At 39.5% G+C, this 16,949-nt stretch overlaps 1 protein-coding gene across 8 annotated transcripts in view; it reads right to left on the bottom strand.

The window, feature by feature from the left end:
- The window catches only part of cnot1 (CCR4-NOT transcription complex, subunit 1), a 161,645-nt gene that overhangs the window by 45,697 nt on the left and 98,999 nt on the right, over positions 1 to 16,949 (bottom strand). For all 8 annotated transcript variants that reach the window (XM_072547597.1, XM_072547601.1, XM_072547599.1 and 5 more), the window contains 7 exons: positions 15,283 to 15,361; positions 14,047 to 14,277; positions 12,810 to 12,950; positions 10,165 to 10,344; positions 8,598 to 8,714; positions 8,330 to 8,440; positions 2,944 to 3,021 (listed from right to left, as the gene is read on the bottom strand). In XM_072547597.1, coding sequence (XP_072403698.1) covers positions 2,944 to 3,021; positions 8,330 to 8,440; positions 8,598 to 8,714; positions 10,165 to 10,344; positions 12,810 to 12,950; positions 14,047 to 14,277; positions 15,283 to 15,361 — 937 coding nt within the window. The remainder of the gene's footprint in view (positions 1 to 2,943; positions 3,022 to 8,329; positions 8,441 to 8,597; positions 8,715 to 10,164; positions 10,345 to 12,809; positions 12,951 to 14,046; positions 14,278 to 15,282; positions 15,362 to 16,949) is intronic.

Raw genomic sequence — 16,949 nt, 5'->3', positions numbered from 1 at the left:
CCAGAGAGTGGTGGGCCTATGGAATTCACTGCCACGGAGTGCAGTGGAGGCTGGGACGCTAAGTGTCTTCAAGGCAGAGATTGATAAATTCTTGATGTCACAAGGAATTAAGGGCTATGGGGAGAATGCGGGTAAGTGGAGTTGAAATGTCCATCAGCCATGATTGAATGGCGGAGTGGACTCAATGGGCCGAATGGCCTTACTTCCGCTCCTATGTCTTATGGTCTTATCAACTCCAAATATTAATACCTGAATTGCATTTACTTTAACCGTAGCACCCTTGTTCACTCAAGGATGCGTTACAATTTGAACAACTTTTAACTACTGAATGTGCTGAGCTACCAGCCCTTGCTCATACTGGAAATGCATGAAGCAGAAAACTCTCTCAGGAAGGGAGATCCATTTCTGAATTCTCACCTGCCTTTTAGTTATTACATTTTTCCAATGTCTGCAACCAAGAAACATGAACTGAAATTTTGAAATAAAGCGCATTCCAGATTCTTAGCACCTGAAAGTAAGAGATCAATCCTTCAGGCAGAGGCCATACACCAGCATGAACAAGGGGTGCCTACCCAAAATGTAAACTTGCTAGTTTTTCTCCTCTTTGATGAGTCAGCACCTGTGCATTTCCTATATTTTTATTTCGAGCGACTACATCACCAATGGTATTCAAAGCCTGGGATAACCCTGCTTGGAATGGTTTCACAACCAGGAGAAGTGGAGCAGGGAGGGGTAGAAGCCATCACAAGATAATTGACCACAGATCAGAGCTGGATTACAAATGCTAAATACTGGTCAGTAAGAGGTCCTTAAACCACTGCATTAGTCCTCTGAAATAGGAGACTGGCAGAGTTTCCATAACCAAGTAAAACATCATCAGTTGTGGCCCAGGAATACCAAAAAACATCGGTCACCAATTCCTGCAGTAGGGTGACAGCAATACCTTAAGGGTAGAGAAATGTTTTATTGCTGCTGAAAAGACAGACCCTCATGTTCATACTGCCATATCAGATTGAAGTCTTTCAGCCTTTCACCATTTTGATGCACACATGGTCTCATTTCAGCCACACCCTCAGTTCTTTGACTGGAAGAAACAATATTCAGTATAACAACATCAAGGACATCGAGTCATCATTAGGGAAATTCCAGCAGTGTTCGGCCAGAAAGCAAACAGATGTATACTACGAAATGTACAGGACCACAGAATATACAGAGCAAGTCAGCAATTAAACTGGAAGGAAGTTGTCTTGACAAAGGCAAAATTTTGTTTGAAGTCATTCTTGGTTAAGTAGTATCATTAAAGTCAACCCTGGTGAAATGCCAGCTGAAAAAACTGGAGATCCTTCATTCAAAACACAGAGGAGTATAGTTAGCTGGTTATAATCTAACCAAACAAAAACCAAAAGACTTATCCCAGAGTCACGAATCAGCTACTGATTCTCCCAAGCTTATCTTTACCCATTGCTTTGTCTGCTCAACTTTTATTTTGCTCTTTCGGCTGCATCTCCACCTCTCACTTACTCCGCCCCCTTCCCCCACCCCATCTTCAGCATACATACCAAGCCTTTCCTAGCTACAAGCAGTTCTGAAAAAGGATCACTGGACCAGAAAATGTTAACTCTGCTCTCCCTCCACGGATGCTGACAGACCTGAGTTTTTCCAGCAATTTCCATTTCTGAACCTGGTAATGGTACTAGATAACAACAGAGTGTGTGTTTTACTTCAATAATTTCATCATTGTATTTATAATGCTCACATGTAACAAACCTATTAGATTCCATTGCTTGAAAAATACAGCCCAGAAGGCAGCCACTTGGTATGGTGCTTTTGCTGGGTCGTTGATAGAATTACTTAATTTGACCCACTTGTGTTTTCTTACAGCCCTATAAAACTGCCCCCATTAGAAATTCACCCAAACCTCTTTTGAAAGTAATTTCAGATTGTGCATTCAAATCTTAGTCATTCCTTTTTCCCACGATCCCCGATCACAGAGCATTTATTAATTATAAATATACCTTCAGAGGTTTCTGCACCAACAAATCCCCTCAATTTCCAACACTAAATTTGCATTGATAAGTCCACAAAATGTTGAGAACTCAGACTACAATGAAGTGAATTTCACTACTTTAGAACATTTATATTTAAGCCACTCTATTTTTGTAAACTTTAAAAAAAACCCTATTCCCCTGGTTTCTCCCAAATCCTTCCTCTCAGTAGTCATCTGTTATCTCATCCAACACAGGTAAATTACTGTAAATGCTGAACAAACTCAGCAGCATCTGTGCAGAGAAACAGCTAATGTTTGATGTCTTGTATGACTTCTTTAAAACTCTGCAGAGGTTCTGAAGAGGAGCCATACTTGCCTTGAAACATTAACTCTGCTTTTCATTCCACAGATGCTGCCAGACCTCTAGCAGTCTATGGTGGCTACTTCATCCAAGTGACTATGTACAGGGTGCTAAAATTAGCTCAGATATAGATGAAAATCCAGCACGAATCTCAGGCGAAATAAAACGGAACACAAATTAATTGGAATGGTACAGATTTTGGAATCTTGTCTGGTCAAAACATTATTCTTAAAGAAAATGATTAATTTAAGTGATAACATACTAGTAAATAGATAGATTTCACATGGGTTTTGATAGAAATGGAGAAAATTGGAGCTTGATGAAAACCACTCTTTCCACAAGGCCTGAAACCTTCAAGTAGACTTCCTACTAACTTCACCCCAATCTTCTCAGATTTCAAGTTCACCTCGAAGAGTGATCTCCATAATGATATTAAAACATTTACATTTTGCACAAAGTGAAGCACAATCAACAAAGATTGCTCTATAATATTCAGTAGCCTAGCAGGTCTGCATAAGCCATTTTCTAGTAGAACCAGTGTAGTCCCCTGGGAGCAATTTGCTTTATGAATTAGTACAAATGAGAACAGCCTTACCTTCAAATCATGCTCTTGATGCAGCTCTGCTAGTACATTCATGATGGCCATTGTCCAAGGATTTGGGGGTCTAAAAACCTGCAGAAACAGTTCACAGAAGTAAGGAAACGTGGACAGCACAACAGAATATTAAAAACACAACTAACTTCTTGATCAAAACAAAACTAAGAGAAAATACATTGTACTTCTTCACCACTCCACCAACCCCTCCCCAAAAAATCTTTTGTATCACATACCGACTCCCCACAAAATGATCACAGGACTGTTATCAAACAATTGACTTAGGAAAATGACCTCAAATAGTTATCTTCCCCCATTCGGCTGGCTTCCATTCTGGACATTCCAAGAATGGTATCAATTTTGCACGAACTGCTGGCACAATTTTGGTACCAGCTAAGGAGACAAATATATTTACTTACAGTATACTCCACAACCACCTGAAGGAGCTATAACACTATAACCTGGTGTTGTGTAATGTTTAATATTAACTGTTACCTAATTACTCCTTCCAGTTACACGGGGTCATCATTCTTTTCCTAAAGGACAGGATCATAATTTCACATCTAATATTAAAGTAATACTTGAACTTTGTTAGAAGTCCAAGTTTGATGCCCATTCATTAAAGATTCACCGCATTGAACAATATAAAAAGGGAGATACTTCAGCAATCAACCTTCCACTTTAGATGTATGAATAGAGATAATACAAATCAACTGATGCAAGCATATCTTTCACAAAGCAGTAATACTATTTCATTCACAATGCTGTCAGAAAAGCAACTGGAGTGGACACCACTTACTAACCAACAAAACCAGCTTTTTGAAACTATAGTCATATGCCAAAATGGGGTATTTTCAAGAAACTGGGTGCCTCAGCAAGGAAGGTTAGGAAGTTGTACAGATCCTCTGGAAAGCACCATATAAATGCAGATTGTCTTCCTTGCCCAAACTCATCTTCATCGGCACAAAGAATATTCAAAGAGGTAAAATACGAGCTGTAGCTGGGAGGAAAATGCAACACACTGAACCCATGAATGCTTCCAGATGGACCGAGTTCTTTTTTGAAGTAAAGCACAGCCTGAATTTTTCTCCAATACATCAAGTCATGACAATAACTCAAACCTCAATTTTAGCTTAGCTTATCAAAAATAATACCACTGCTCTGTTTCCCCACCTGCAGTAACATTCTTTTACACATCATTCACGTTGAAGCTTCACAGCTGCAAAATGTAATAAAATGAAGTGTAAAGCAATGTTACGTGGTGTCAGCATCAAGGTATTTCTCAGTCACTGCAATATAATTACAGATGAGTGCACAATTAATGTTCTAGAAAGGATCCTGCTTTTCCTTCATTTGAATCTCAACTCATTTATAGACGAGCGCAAGCCTGCAGCCACTAGTCTCTTTTATCAAGCCAGGGCCACCTAGACATCTATCAAATGGTACGTGCCAGCAAGATGCACACTTTTAAGCTCATTAAACCTCAGCAGTGCCCTTATATACACTTAGTCTCAAGTTGCAGTTCTTACCAAACTGCAATAATGTCCAGTGCTTTGACTGGGATCTACCCCCACAGGAAGAGAAAGTACGATGATTTATGCTGATATCACATTGATTAGATTTGAAGACTGAAGCAAGGTGCTTGCTTTCTGTAAATCCAAAAGCTCAAGTGAAAGCAATCTGACTAAAGGAAAGGTTACTGAACCCGAAAAGGGTGGTTTTGTTGATCCAACTCATTTAAAATCTAGTTTAATAAAGCCGCCTGCCACTGACCTGAACTTGTAGCCCCTTCCAAAATGAAGAACCCACGCATTTCCCCAATTACCTTTGAAATCCTACAGAACATACAAATCAGGTCATTCAGCCCCTTGAGCCTGCTCCCACATTCAATAAAACCAGGTTAATCAGACTGCTGTTGCCACTCCACTTTGCTGCTTACCTGATTAGCTTTATCTCCCTTGCTAATCAAGAATGACCCTGCCTCCAGTGCTCTCAGCAGAAGACAATTCTACATTAACAACCCTCAGACAGAATTTCTCTCTATCTCCATTTCAAAAATGGAATGTCTCTCATTTAAGGCGCAGTCCCCTCGTTCTAATCTATCCCACATAATCTATCTTCTCAGCATCCAAATTCTCCAGGACCCTCAGGATCTCTGTTTTAAGATGATGACACTCATTCTCAGCTCCAATGGTTTCAGATTCAATCTATCCTCACCCCATTATCCCAGTAACCAGTCAAAAGTGAACCTTCACTGAATGTTGCTTGAAGTGCAACTGTATCTTTCCTTAAATAAGGAGACCTAAATTGTACAAAATACTCTGGTATATTGCCCTGTACATTATTTTTATATTCCATTCTTCTTGCAACAAACAAGAATAACCCAAATGCTTTCCTAATCACTAGGTGTATAGTGACCTTTTTTGATTCGTGTACCAGAATACCCAGATCCCCCTGCATATTAAGGGTCTATAGTTTCTCTCCACTTAAATGATATGCTGCTTTCCCATTCTTCAAAATTAAGCTCAACAGTTTTTACATCTAGCTAATTATTCCAAGCCCCAAAATCAGTTTCTTTGTTTGCATGCTTTTACAAAGTTTACACAGGCAAATTGTTTTCAGCCATAATAATACTCAGCAAAAAAAAAGGAAAAATGTGTTTGACATCATCCTCACTAAAGTACACCTGCTCAGGAAAATAATCAGGAAGAGAAATTACTGTAAAGTCCTTGTGGATTCATCTCAACCCCCTCCACAAGTCTCTACCATCACAGATGTTAATCTTAAATTTATCTAATTCCACATGATGTCAAAGGTTGGAGGCACTGACATTGTAAAAGGTGGTGGACCCTGACAACATTCTCGTGATACTACTGAAAATCTGCAGTCCCTAAGCTGCATGGTTCCCCCTTGGAGATCCTGGGCACGCTGAATGGCATGCTGATGCATTGACATCCAGTTCTGAAAGCTGCTGTCACACACAGACCTTGGAGGTCTGCACAGCAACAGGTAAAAATTACAGCCAAACGTAGCTGAAAATGTGCACTTCAGAACATGCTGTTCCCTAGCCAAGCACTGGCATCACCCAAAGAAAATTGCCTAGGTATGGTCTGTACAAAAGGAGGACAAATCCAACCCGAACCAGCCTACCCTCAAACCTTACCCATTGTCAGGTCAGAGTGTTTAATGATGATTTGTTCAGCTACTCACTGACACTCAGTTTAGTTCAGCCAGGACTACTGGGCACCTGACCTCATTAAAATAGTCAGTCATCTCAGCTCCAGAACACACCTGCAGCAGTTCTTAGGGTAGTGTCAGAGACCCAACCATCCTCAGCTGCTTGAATGTCAAGCACTCCACGAAGGTCAGAAGTGCTTGCTGATGTTTGCTCAATGGTCAGCACTATTCCCATCTCCCCAGTTACTGAAGGAATCCATGTCCATACGCAGCACAATCTGGACAATAGTCTGTCTTGGAATGACTAAGTCATACCAAATAGGTACTCATACCACATCTTGATTTAGTATTTTGAACTGTTTACCATTAATTTTACATCAATTATTTTTCAGAAATACGCATGTGGAAGGGGGCATCAATGGCAAGGCTAGTATTTATTGTCCATCCCTAAATCCCTTGAATTAAGTTGCTTGCGAGATCATTTCAGAGGACAATTAAAAGTCAAGCACATTGCTGCAGGTGTGGAGTCACATGTAGGCCAGACCAGGCAATTTCCTCCCCTAAGAGACATGGTCACTGGTTACACGATTGGCATTGGGGTATTTTTTTGTATTCCAAAATTTCTATTTGAATTCAAAATGTCACCATCTGCCATGGTGGGATTCATATAAATGAAGACAATAGGTACAGGAGTTGCTCATTCTGCCCTTTCAGCCTGCTTCGCCATTCAATAATAACTATAGTTGACCATCCTGCTCAGTACTCTTACTCAAGCCATTCCCTTTGATCCCTTAAGCCCTAAAAAATCTTTCTTCAAAATGTTCCATGTTTTGGCCTCAACTGCATTCTGTGGCACAGAATTCCATCGGTTCACCAATCTCTGGTGAAGAAACTTCTCATCTTGTTGTTAGTAGCCAATCTTGTATCCTTAGGACACGACTCCTGCTTCTGGACTCTCCAGTCATTGGGACCAACCATTCTGGCCCAGTTTGAATTTTACAGGTTCCTACAAGATTCCCCTTGGATTCTTCTAAAGCCACAAATAATTTGTTTCTGTGCCAATCTCGCAGGGCCTCAATCACTGTTACTTTTAAATGACTAATGACATGTGCCACAGTAAATGCAATAGATTATCTCATTAAGTAGCACAATTTCTAGTAAATTACAACCTCAAAACTTATCTTGGCACTTTCCTCGACAGTTGGACATGAATTTACTCTTCACATTAAGCACCATTAGTCTTTCCATTACTCGAAAAATACTTCAAATCCTGAGCATTGCACTGCCATGCTCAATATTATCAAGTTAAAAATCACAACACTAGGTTACAGTCCAACAAGTGTTTGGAGCACAGCTCCTTTCTCAGAGGAAGAAGCAACACTCCAAACGTTGGCGCTTCCAAATGAACCTGTTGGACTCTAACCTGGTGTTGTACGCTTTTTAACTTTGCCCACCCCAATCAAACACCGGCACCTCCACATCAAGATTAGAAAGGCACTCACTAGTTTATATTTTTAAATATAAGACTTGGATTCTAAAGAAATTCAATTGAAATTAGCAGTTACCATACTGTCTGGGATGGATAGTTTCATTCTGTTTGGAAATAATTTAGTACCACCATCGCATGGATTCACTAACTCAACAACTGGATTAGGAATAATATCTACAGCGGTCAGAGACCATGTTCACAGAACTCCAGGCTATGTCTCTACATCCTTTGGCATGTTTGTTAATTAAGTGCAACCTGAAAGTGGTAATTGTAGAACCTGCCACTGACTCACAGATGGTCTAAATTATAGTGCAAATCATCAAATAAATATACCATCACAGACAGCCTGGATACTAGCATACATTTTGAGTTAACAGTATAAACAGACATGCTCCTGGTCAGAATTTATTAACCCGTATGATGATTGTTAACAGTTAGTGATATAATCTGCTGCAGGACAAGATTCTGTACACAATTCACTGAAGAGAGACTGGATAGTTAAGAGAAGCTATAATTATATCAATGCATCAACAAGTTCACAAGAAGCTAGCTTAAAGGAAGGCTCGCTCATCTCAAGTATCGTCCAATTCACATCATTCTCATTCCAAAAAGCTTGGACCAGAATTTATCAAAGCATTCAAGGGCAGATTTCTTGTCAGGTCTGACTGGAATTAGTTCTTATTCAGCTGCATAGAACAGAAAAAAAAAATCTGGACTTACCATACTCCTAACGCTGGACTCTAAAACTTTGGCAACAAAGGGGACAACATAGAGCATCTCCTGCTGACCTTTCACATAAGCCTCCAGCAGCAACGACTTCACATCCAGATCCTGCATATCATAATTTAAACAACACTTCTGAGTTTGGACAAATAAAGATAATCTTAGTCACTGTGAATTATTCAGTTGTAATTAAAGCTGCTCAAAGTGGAAAAAAAATGTTGGATTCAAACCATTACTGAAGATTCATGAAAACAGAATCACTTACAATGTGCAAGATGGGCTTATTTTTGGCTAAGGTGATCATGCCTAGCCAATGGCCAAGATTCTTCAGCAATGACCGATCTGAAAAGTTTGCTGCAGCCTTGTCAGAGGTCAACAATACCTAAAACGGCCGAAAGAGAGAAAAAATGTGAAGCAGTCTGATACTATCAATATTTATCGTCTATTCAGATAAAATAAAGATTATGGCTTTCATTAGAACAGGTCATTTAGCATTAACTTATCAGATGGCTTCCAGAAAAGTAGGGCTGCTGGACATCCAGATCTCAGCTGCAGTACAACAAACACCACTCAGCATAGTGAACTCCTATTCAGTTTATCATACAAGATCTTGGGTTGAACAATGCACCCAATCTTAATTAACTATTATGATGAACAACTACTCCACTCCGAACCATCTTGGCAAAAGTTTGCACAGCCTTATCTTTCTTTCTCCACACATACACAATTCAGCTTATGAACAAACCACTGTATATTCAGAAGAATCAAGAGATAGCACTAAGATTCACTGAAGGACAGGTCAGAGAAAAGCCATTTGATTAATTCCATGCATAAAGCAGTCCACTCAAATTATAATTCTCAAAGTTCTTTTCATGATTAAGTAAAATTCACTGCATCTTTGTGTTACTGAATCCTTAACCCAAGTTTCCAGCTAGCTATTTTAACATGTCAATACCAACAAAATGAGCTCAACTATCCTGGCATGGGAAGGCAAAAATTGCTGCCGAGAAAATACAAAATTATCCTTACTGACTTTCAGCACACCGAGACTCACTTGGAGGCCTGGTTATTTGAGAAACTTGAGCTCATCACCACCTTCAAGGATAATTAGGGGAACAAGTGGTTACCCTGATTATCAATGGCGTACAGGGTTATAGGGATGAGGTGGATGTCTGACCAGCAAATGATTACACTAAATGGAAGGGAGAAATAGTCTCCTCCTGTTATGTATTGCAAATGCTGGACAAGCGAACAATGCCCACAACCCATGAACACATTAAAAAACAATTTGGATTCAATTGCTAGAGAGCCGCTTTGGCCTGTTCATGAATCTGTACCACAATGGTTAGATTCTTTTGGTATTAAAGCAAGATTGGTTTCAAGAACTGGAAGTGTTGCAGATTCTCTAAAAGAAAATTGTAAAAGTGGAAGTAGGAGCTTACTGAATTAATTCAGTTTGGGTTTCTGAGTCTAGATGGGAAAGGGAAAGAAGAAACTTCCGCTACTAATATCTACCCAGTGAACTTGATCAGAGTGTTTTAAGTGGATGCCATTATTGAACTTTGCAGCTGTGTCAACTGCAGCAATTTAGCTGCAGGCATTCACTGGTCTTAAGTTCACAAATGTAGCCAATTAATGAAAATTGTGAACTATAACCTGGCAAAGATGCATGCCTTCAGGAATAGAGCAGGGAAAATTGTTGGAGGTGGTGGTGGATGGAAAGACAGGAAAGCTGATGTCAACAGGCACACATTAAAAGGCTATCATCCTTAACAGTTTTAGCAAGAAATTCCTTGCTCATGAGTCAGAATGTCACCTACTCGCACACTTACCTTAATGTTCCTGTAAGTCTCAGTGAGTACCATTTTGTTAAAATCCGAATTCTTCAACGTGTCCATAAAGTTGGAGTACAGACTGTGAAAATTAGGTTCAATGCTAACTCTCTTCATGACCAAATACTGAGATACCCAGGGCATAAACTCATCTTTCACTGTCTCTTTTAACTCTTCCACCTATAACATCAGGGAGAAAAACATGCCATTCACATCAGTCACAATGATTAGAAGAGGGTTGTAATTACTGAAATGGGACATGCCAAGTTAGGTATTAAACAATTCAATTAGATTAGTATTAAAAATTAACCCAGTGCAAGAAAACTATAGCTTACATAATAGCATAATATAGCAAAGCAAATTTATCCATTGTTTTATCAGAACTGCTTTGTGTTGAAAGGTCCTGCTTCATCAAGCCACAATTCCAAACAGATAGCAACTAAGTGTTCCCCACCCCATATCTCCTCAAAGTGGGTACCAGAGCACCCAACTGTTAAATCGCCATGAACATCATTAAACGATAGCAGTAACCTTTAAGAATAAGTCCCTCAATCTTTGAGAAACTGCATATTCTTAATTGTGAGTATAGGAGAGAAAAAATGAACTTTAATGTTTGGGCAGCATTCAATTAAAGGTTTACTGCAGAAAACTAATTCCAGAAGTGATTAAAAGCTTTTGATATAAATACAGGCCACAACTAAATTATTCTCCAAACGTAACAGAAATGATTGTCGAATTCAACATGCTTGCTTGCATGACAGTTACTTTTGCGAATTCAGCGACTAATCACAATGTCTTAAAATGTATCAAGCACAAGATGATATAGTACATATTATGACAGTTACCTCAGGCAAATACAAAGAATGTGTGTAGCACCCTGTCACGTTCTCTGGCTACGATAAAAAGGCCTTTCACATCCAGTAATTTAGTGCAAACTTTAAGGGAAACTTGGTAGGCAGTTTGTATGCAGTAATGTCCCAAAAAACTAGTTATCATTCCCCTCTCAAACTCTGGTTGCACAGAAGGGCAAGAGACAAAACTAAAGTGAAAATAACTAAGATTAAATTTGCTGGCATTAAATTGAATGGAGACATTAGGAACATAGAAACAGAAGGCTACTGCACTAAAAATCAGGATGAGTGGCAATGAGCAGTAAAGGTACTCTGATCAGATGGTTCAGTATTCATTTTTAAGAGGCAGAATAAAATAAGTTCTATGCTCCCAAAAGCCATCATTATCCTTTCAATAATGTTCTGCTGAGTGCAAAAATTAGAAAGAGCATCCACTGGAAAATTTAATGCCTGGGAGATTCAAGACACTGAGGTACTGGTGTTGGACTGGGATGACGAAGGTTGGAAGTCGCCTGACACCAGGTTATAGTCCAACAGGTTTATTTGAAACCAAAAGCTTTTGGAGCACTGCTCCTTCGTAAGGTGAAGCAGCAGCACTCCAAAAGCTTGCGATTTCAATTAAACCTGTTGGACTATAACCTGGTGCTCGGTGAGTTCTGACCTTGGGAGATTCAACACTTTAATATTTTTTGAATTGCCTATGAATGGCAAAAGTTTCATAAATTTTGAACAACCCATTTACTTCCCAATTTAATTACACAAGTGTTTCTCATAAATGGTCTTCAATTTCCATTAATTAATCCCACTTTAGATTTTGGCTGGATTCACTGAACCTCCCACATGTTCATTTACTAGCAGCAGGGAGGAGAAGGCTGGTAGTGTTATTGCTGGACTATTAATCCAGAAATCCTTGTTAAATTCCAGAGACCAGGTTTAAATCTTGCCATTGCAGATGGTCGAACTGGAGTTCAATAAATATCTGGAATTAGGAGTCTAATGGTGACCGTGAAACCACCATCCTTGTTGGGAAAATCCCATCTGATTTACAGATGTTCTTTCGGCAAGGAAAACTCTGCCTTTAGCTGGTCTGGTCAACATGTGACTCCAGACCCACAGCAGTGTGGTTGACACTTAACTGCCCTCTGGGGAATTAGGGATGGGTAATAAATACAGTGTAACACCCATATCCCATGAACGAATTTGCATAGCTACCCTACAGAAGGGATCAATGCCAGTGATTTCCAGCTATGCCTTGAACAGAAGCAGTGCAAGGACAGTCATCGAGCTGAGTGATGGCTTACACCCCAGCAAAACTTGCAGAGATGTTGGCTGATATATATGGAAATCTGGGAATTATTGAACAGCATAGGATTGCATAAAATATATTTATACAAATACACAAAAACTATAATTCAGCTAGCCAATTCACTCTGGTGTTCATACCCCTGCCAGCTTGGCTTAACTAAATCTATTGCTATCCTGCATTCCCTTCCCCCTTACAGCATTTGTCTCATTTTCCCTTAAATGTATCTATACTACTAGCCTCAACCATTTTGTATAGTATCGAGTTTTGCATTCTTTAAATAGAGCGGTGAGAAGTTTCTATGGAATTCCCCATAGGATTTCTTGAAAACTACATTATACACTCTCCTCCACAAAGAACTAAATAGTTAGTTAACTTGAAGTCAGCACGTTGTGAGAAACTGCAGTGTAATTTAAACAGGCTGGTTTCAAAAGCCAAGATTAACAGGAGAGCATTACTGCAAGAAAAGTGACGCCATGCAAAACACCCACCTTTTGTGTCATGTTGGATTGCGACAGGTTGTTGAAGATAAAAGCCACTTTTTCTTGAATATTCTCTGGTGGCTCTACTATTCTCTCTGCCTGGTCTGTGGCCACCAACAATGTTTCGATGTTAGTTGTATTGATGGAGGGCTTAAAAAAAACACAAGGACTTTGCTGTAACATGTTTAATCAATGGAATTCAGTGAAGCCCTTGGAAGATTCACACCTTGAAGACAAGTTGATTGCTCTTCCAACATTAAAAACTCCACAGGCAAAAACAATTCACTTGCCAAAACCTACAAGGTTTGAAAGAGTTGACAAACAACAATCGGGCGCTGCTTCAAAATGGAATTCCAATGTTACCACAGGACATTTAAAGCTATCAACATTACAATGAAGAAAAAAAAACCTCTGTGACTCAGCTTTTAAACAGAACAGAAACAGGAAATATAAAATACCCAAGTGTGAGAAAATCATTCACATAGGGATTTAAATTACAACAACAAATGCAGACATACAAATGTTCCATTAGGTCTGATAGATCTGAGAATTTAGTAGCTTCCATTTGCAAGGCTCAGTTTAAGTTGAAATCGTATTATCTGTGCAGTTTAGTATGAATATTCAAGACAGTGGGTCTTGGTTAACTTCCAGCTGATTTGTCTCTAGAAAGAGTGTGACTTAAAAGGCTGACAATGTATGAAGACGAACCCATACACAGGGGGACAAAGTCATTTGAAAAGATATTAGAGTTAAAACTTTTGCTTAACTTACGAAATATTGACAAGAACGCTACTCAACAAAAGGAACACTTCCAGCATTCAAAAGGGAAGTCTGCATCAGCTTTGATAGAAACTGAACAGGTTTTAGAGATATTTAGCTGCAACTTATTGATACATGCCCTGTTCACAAATTTTTGTGGGAAATCCTGTCTGATAACTAGATGATAGTTAAAATCTAACAGCATCTTTAAAAGTTAGAAATGGCAAATTAATCAATAGATCTCTCAAACCAATGCAAGAGTGGGGGAAGGAACATAAGTGTTTAAAACCAATGTGGGAAACATTACACATTAGCCACTGCTATTGTTTCTGTTCAATGCTAACAAAATTTATTTTGCTAGCAGACAATTATAAACAGGAGGCCGACCTGCAACTTCCTAGTGAAGAGAGAAAACAAAATTTCTGAAAGTAAAATGGCATTATTTTGAAACAACCCCCATCATTGCTCACATTATACAAGTACTCACTGGGACATCTTTCTTAAAGCTCACTCCACTCGGCCTGGTAACTGTAGTGGCTTTGGTGACAGTAGTGGTTGTGGACGTGGTTACTATGGCGCTGACTTGTCTGGTGAGGGGGGTCTTGTTCTGAGCCTGTGCTTGAGCCTGTGCCTGAGCCAATGCAATACTGCCAGGAGTTGTGATGCTACCTTGCATTTTCACAGGAGGGTCTCTGGATTGCTGGCCATACTCAATGTACTGAACAAATACAAAAAGATTAAAAATTAGTAATACTTAATATTTCTAACTGGTCTCAAATTACCAATAAACTTCTAAAGTCAAGGATTTTGATGATAAACCACATTACCCTTAACAGAAAGCAATCACACCTGGTCTGCCAAAAATTCGACCCTGCCTGTTATAACCAAATAGAGCAGAAATTCAGAGGCAACCCTGATGCTGCCCTCAGGTGAAAGCTCTCCCACAAGTTGAGGTAAGCTATCAATATAGGTAGATATGTAGCTCTGAAGGTGGTCCACTGGACCAGAAACGTTGATGCTGATTTCTAACTATAGTTGCTTCCAGACCTGAGTTTCTCCAGTAATGTTTGTTTTTGCTTTCACTTTCTATCAACATAGGTCCTACTTTTAATTACAGGCTTTGGGAAGTGAAGACGATCATGATGGTGAATCTTAGAATTCCCTTGAACACTGGCTAGAGAGATACAAGGGATGGGGGAATCATTATTCAGAAGTCCTAAACCCTAGTTAGAGGTCTGTACTGTAAACAAACTTAGATGTTAGGCAGGGCCACAATAATATCCGATCTACGACCCTATTCACAGTGCACAAAGAGTCAATTTAGAACTGAACTCGTGGAGAGATGGTCTTATTTTAAGTGGCAAGAGGATGATGGGCAATCAGCACAAACTGGTACAACTAATGGGACATTGAGCTCAGAGTAACTTTTATTCAAGAGGCTTTTTGGAATCTGTGGAAGTTAGCTACTTTGAAAGATATAACAAATTCTACACACAAATTACCTCAAAGGATAAAACACAAATACTGATACGGGATGGGATTCTGAAAAATGAAAATTCTGTACTTTTATGTTGATCAAACTTTGATACTAATCCCACGCAGAAACAGCTAGCTTGCCAGCTGCCTCCACCATTTAAATCACACAGCTGATGTGGTTGACAGAATAAAAACAGCTGAAATGTGGCTACAGATGTTCTCAGGTCATTTTTCGAGTATTACTTACCTCCTGTAAATGATGAGGAAACTGTAAGAAGTGGCCAATAGACGCCAAGTGCTGACAATACTGTGGATAATCCTTCAATCTGTAATCAGAACAGAATTCATCATCAGAGTAACTTGTTCAAGTAGGCATTCATATTAATAGAAAAGGTAATTTTATCATGCAAGAATTTAATTGCACAAAAGTATATAATATTTTCAAAGTTTAAAACTGCATTGCATTGCTGTGACTTCAATGAGTTTACCATAACCTAAGAAAGAAAGCACATTATGGTTTAAATCTTGATATAATCTGCCCTCTTCAGAAATGAATCTAATTGGTCCATAAATTAATTGGTACCACCCACCTCTAAAATGTCATAACGACTATACCAGTTTCCCTAGACCTTTCCAATCTTTTTTAGTGTTCTCTGGCCTTCAAATCTTCAAAAAAGGGGCCAATTTGCCTGAACCAGGTCAAGTGAAGACTGAAGATTTGATGTTAGCAAGGGAAGATTTTTCTTAGGATATACATTGACTGATAGAGATGTACAGCATGGAAACAGACACTTCGGTCCAACCCGTCCATGCCGACCAGATATGCCAACCCAATCTAATCCCACCTGCCAGCAACCGGCCCATATCCCTCCAAACCCTTCTTATTCATATACCCATCCAGATACCCTTTAAATGTTGTAATGGTGCTAGCCTCCACAACTTCCTCTAGCAGCTCATTCCATACAGGTACCACCCTCTGTGAAAAAGTTGCCCCTTAGGTCCCTTTTAAATTGTTCCCCCCTCACCCAATGGGCTGAGGAGTAACAGACAAGAATTTAATTTAGATGAATGTGAAGTGCTGCATTTTGGGAAAGCAACTCTTAGCAGGACTTATACACTTAATGGTAAGGTCCTAGGGAGTGTTGCTGAACAAAGAGACCTTGGAGTGCAGGTTCATAGTTCCTTTAAAGTGGAGTCGCAGGTAGATAGGATAGTGAAGGTGGTGTTTGGTATGCTTTCCCTTTTTGGTCAGAGTATTGAGTACAGGAGCTGGGAGGTCATGTTGCAGCTGTACAGGACATTGGTTAGGCCACGTTTAGAATACCGCGTGCAGTTCTGGTCTGCTTCCTATCGGAAGGACGTTGTGAAACCCGAGAGGGTTCGGAAAAGATTTACAAGGATGTTGCCAGTGTTGGAGGATTTGAGCTATGGAGAGAGGTTGAATGGGCTGTTTTTTCCTTGGAGTGTTGGAGGCTGAGGGGTGACCTTAGAGGTTTATAAAATCATGAGGGGCACGGATAGGGGTAAATAGACAAGGTCTTTTCCGTGGGGTGAGGGAGTCCATTGCAAAGCTTTCTTGGATTTATTAAACCCCTCTACTAATATCAACATTTTTTTAAAAAAAGACAACAGTATTGTACTGTATGGTGCATAATCTTGGGCTTATGACTTTCAGATCTTACCAGCAAGATCAAATTACTCAAAAGTTCAAAGCGAAATGCTGCAGATACTCAGCAGATAACGGAGGTACAGGGGAAACATTACATTGATAACTGGAACACACAACCGAGTATTTCCAGATGGTCTGCTTTTATTTCAGGTTGCTGGCAGTTGCAGTATTTTGCTAATTAAATAATGAGGTAGCAAGTGACTCAGGAAATATAGACCAAGGAGGATTTCCCATCTATAATTCAA

Source organism: Chiloscyllium punctatum, chromosome 26 (assembly GCF_047496795.1).
Source record: "Chiloscyllium punctatum isolate Juve2018m chromosome 26, sChiPun1.3, whole genome shotgun sequence".
Taxonomy (NCBI): Eukaryota; Metazoa; Chordata; class Chondrichthyes; order Orectolobiformes; family Hemiscylliidae; genus Chiloscyllium; species Chiloscyllium punctatum.
Note: the sequence above shows the minus strand (reverse complement) of the source record. Positions and strands in the feature narration are given on the sequence as shown.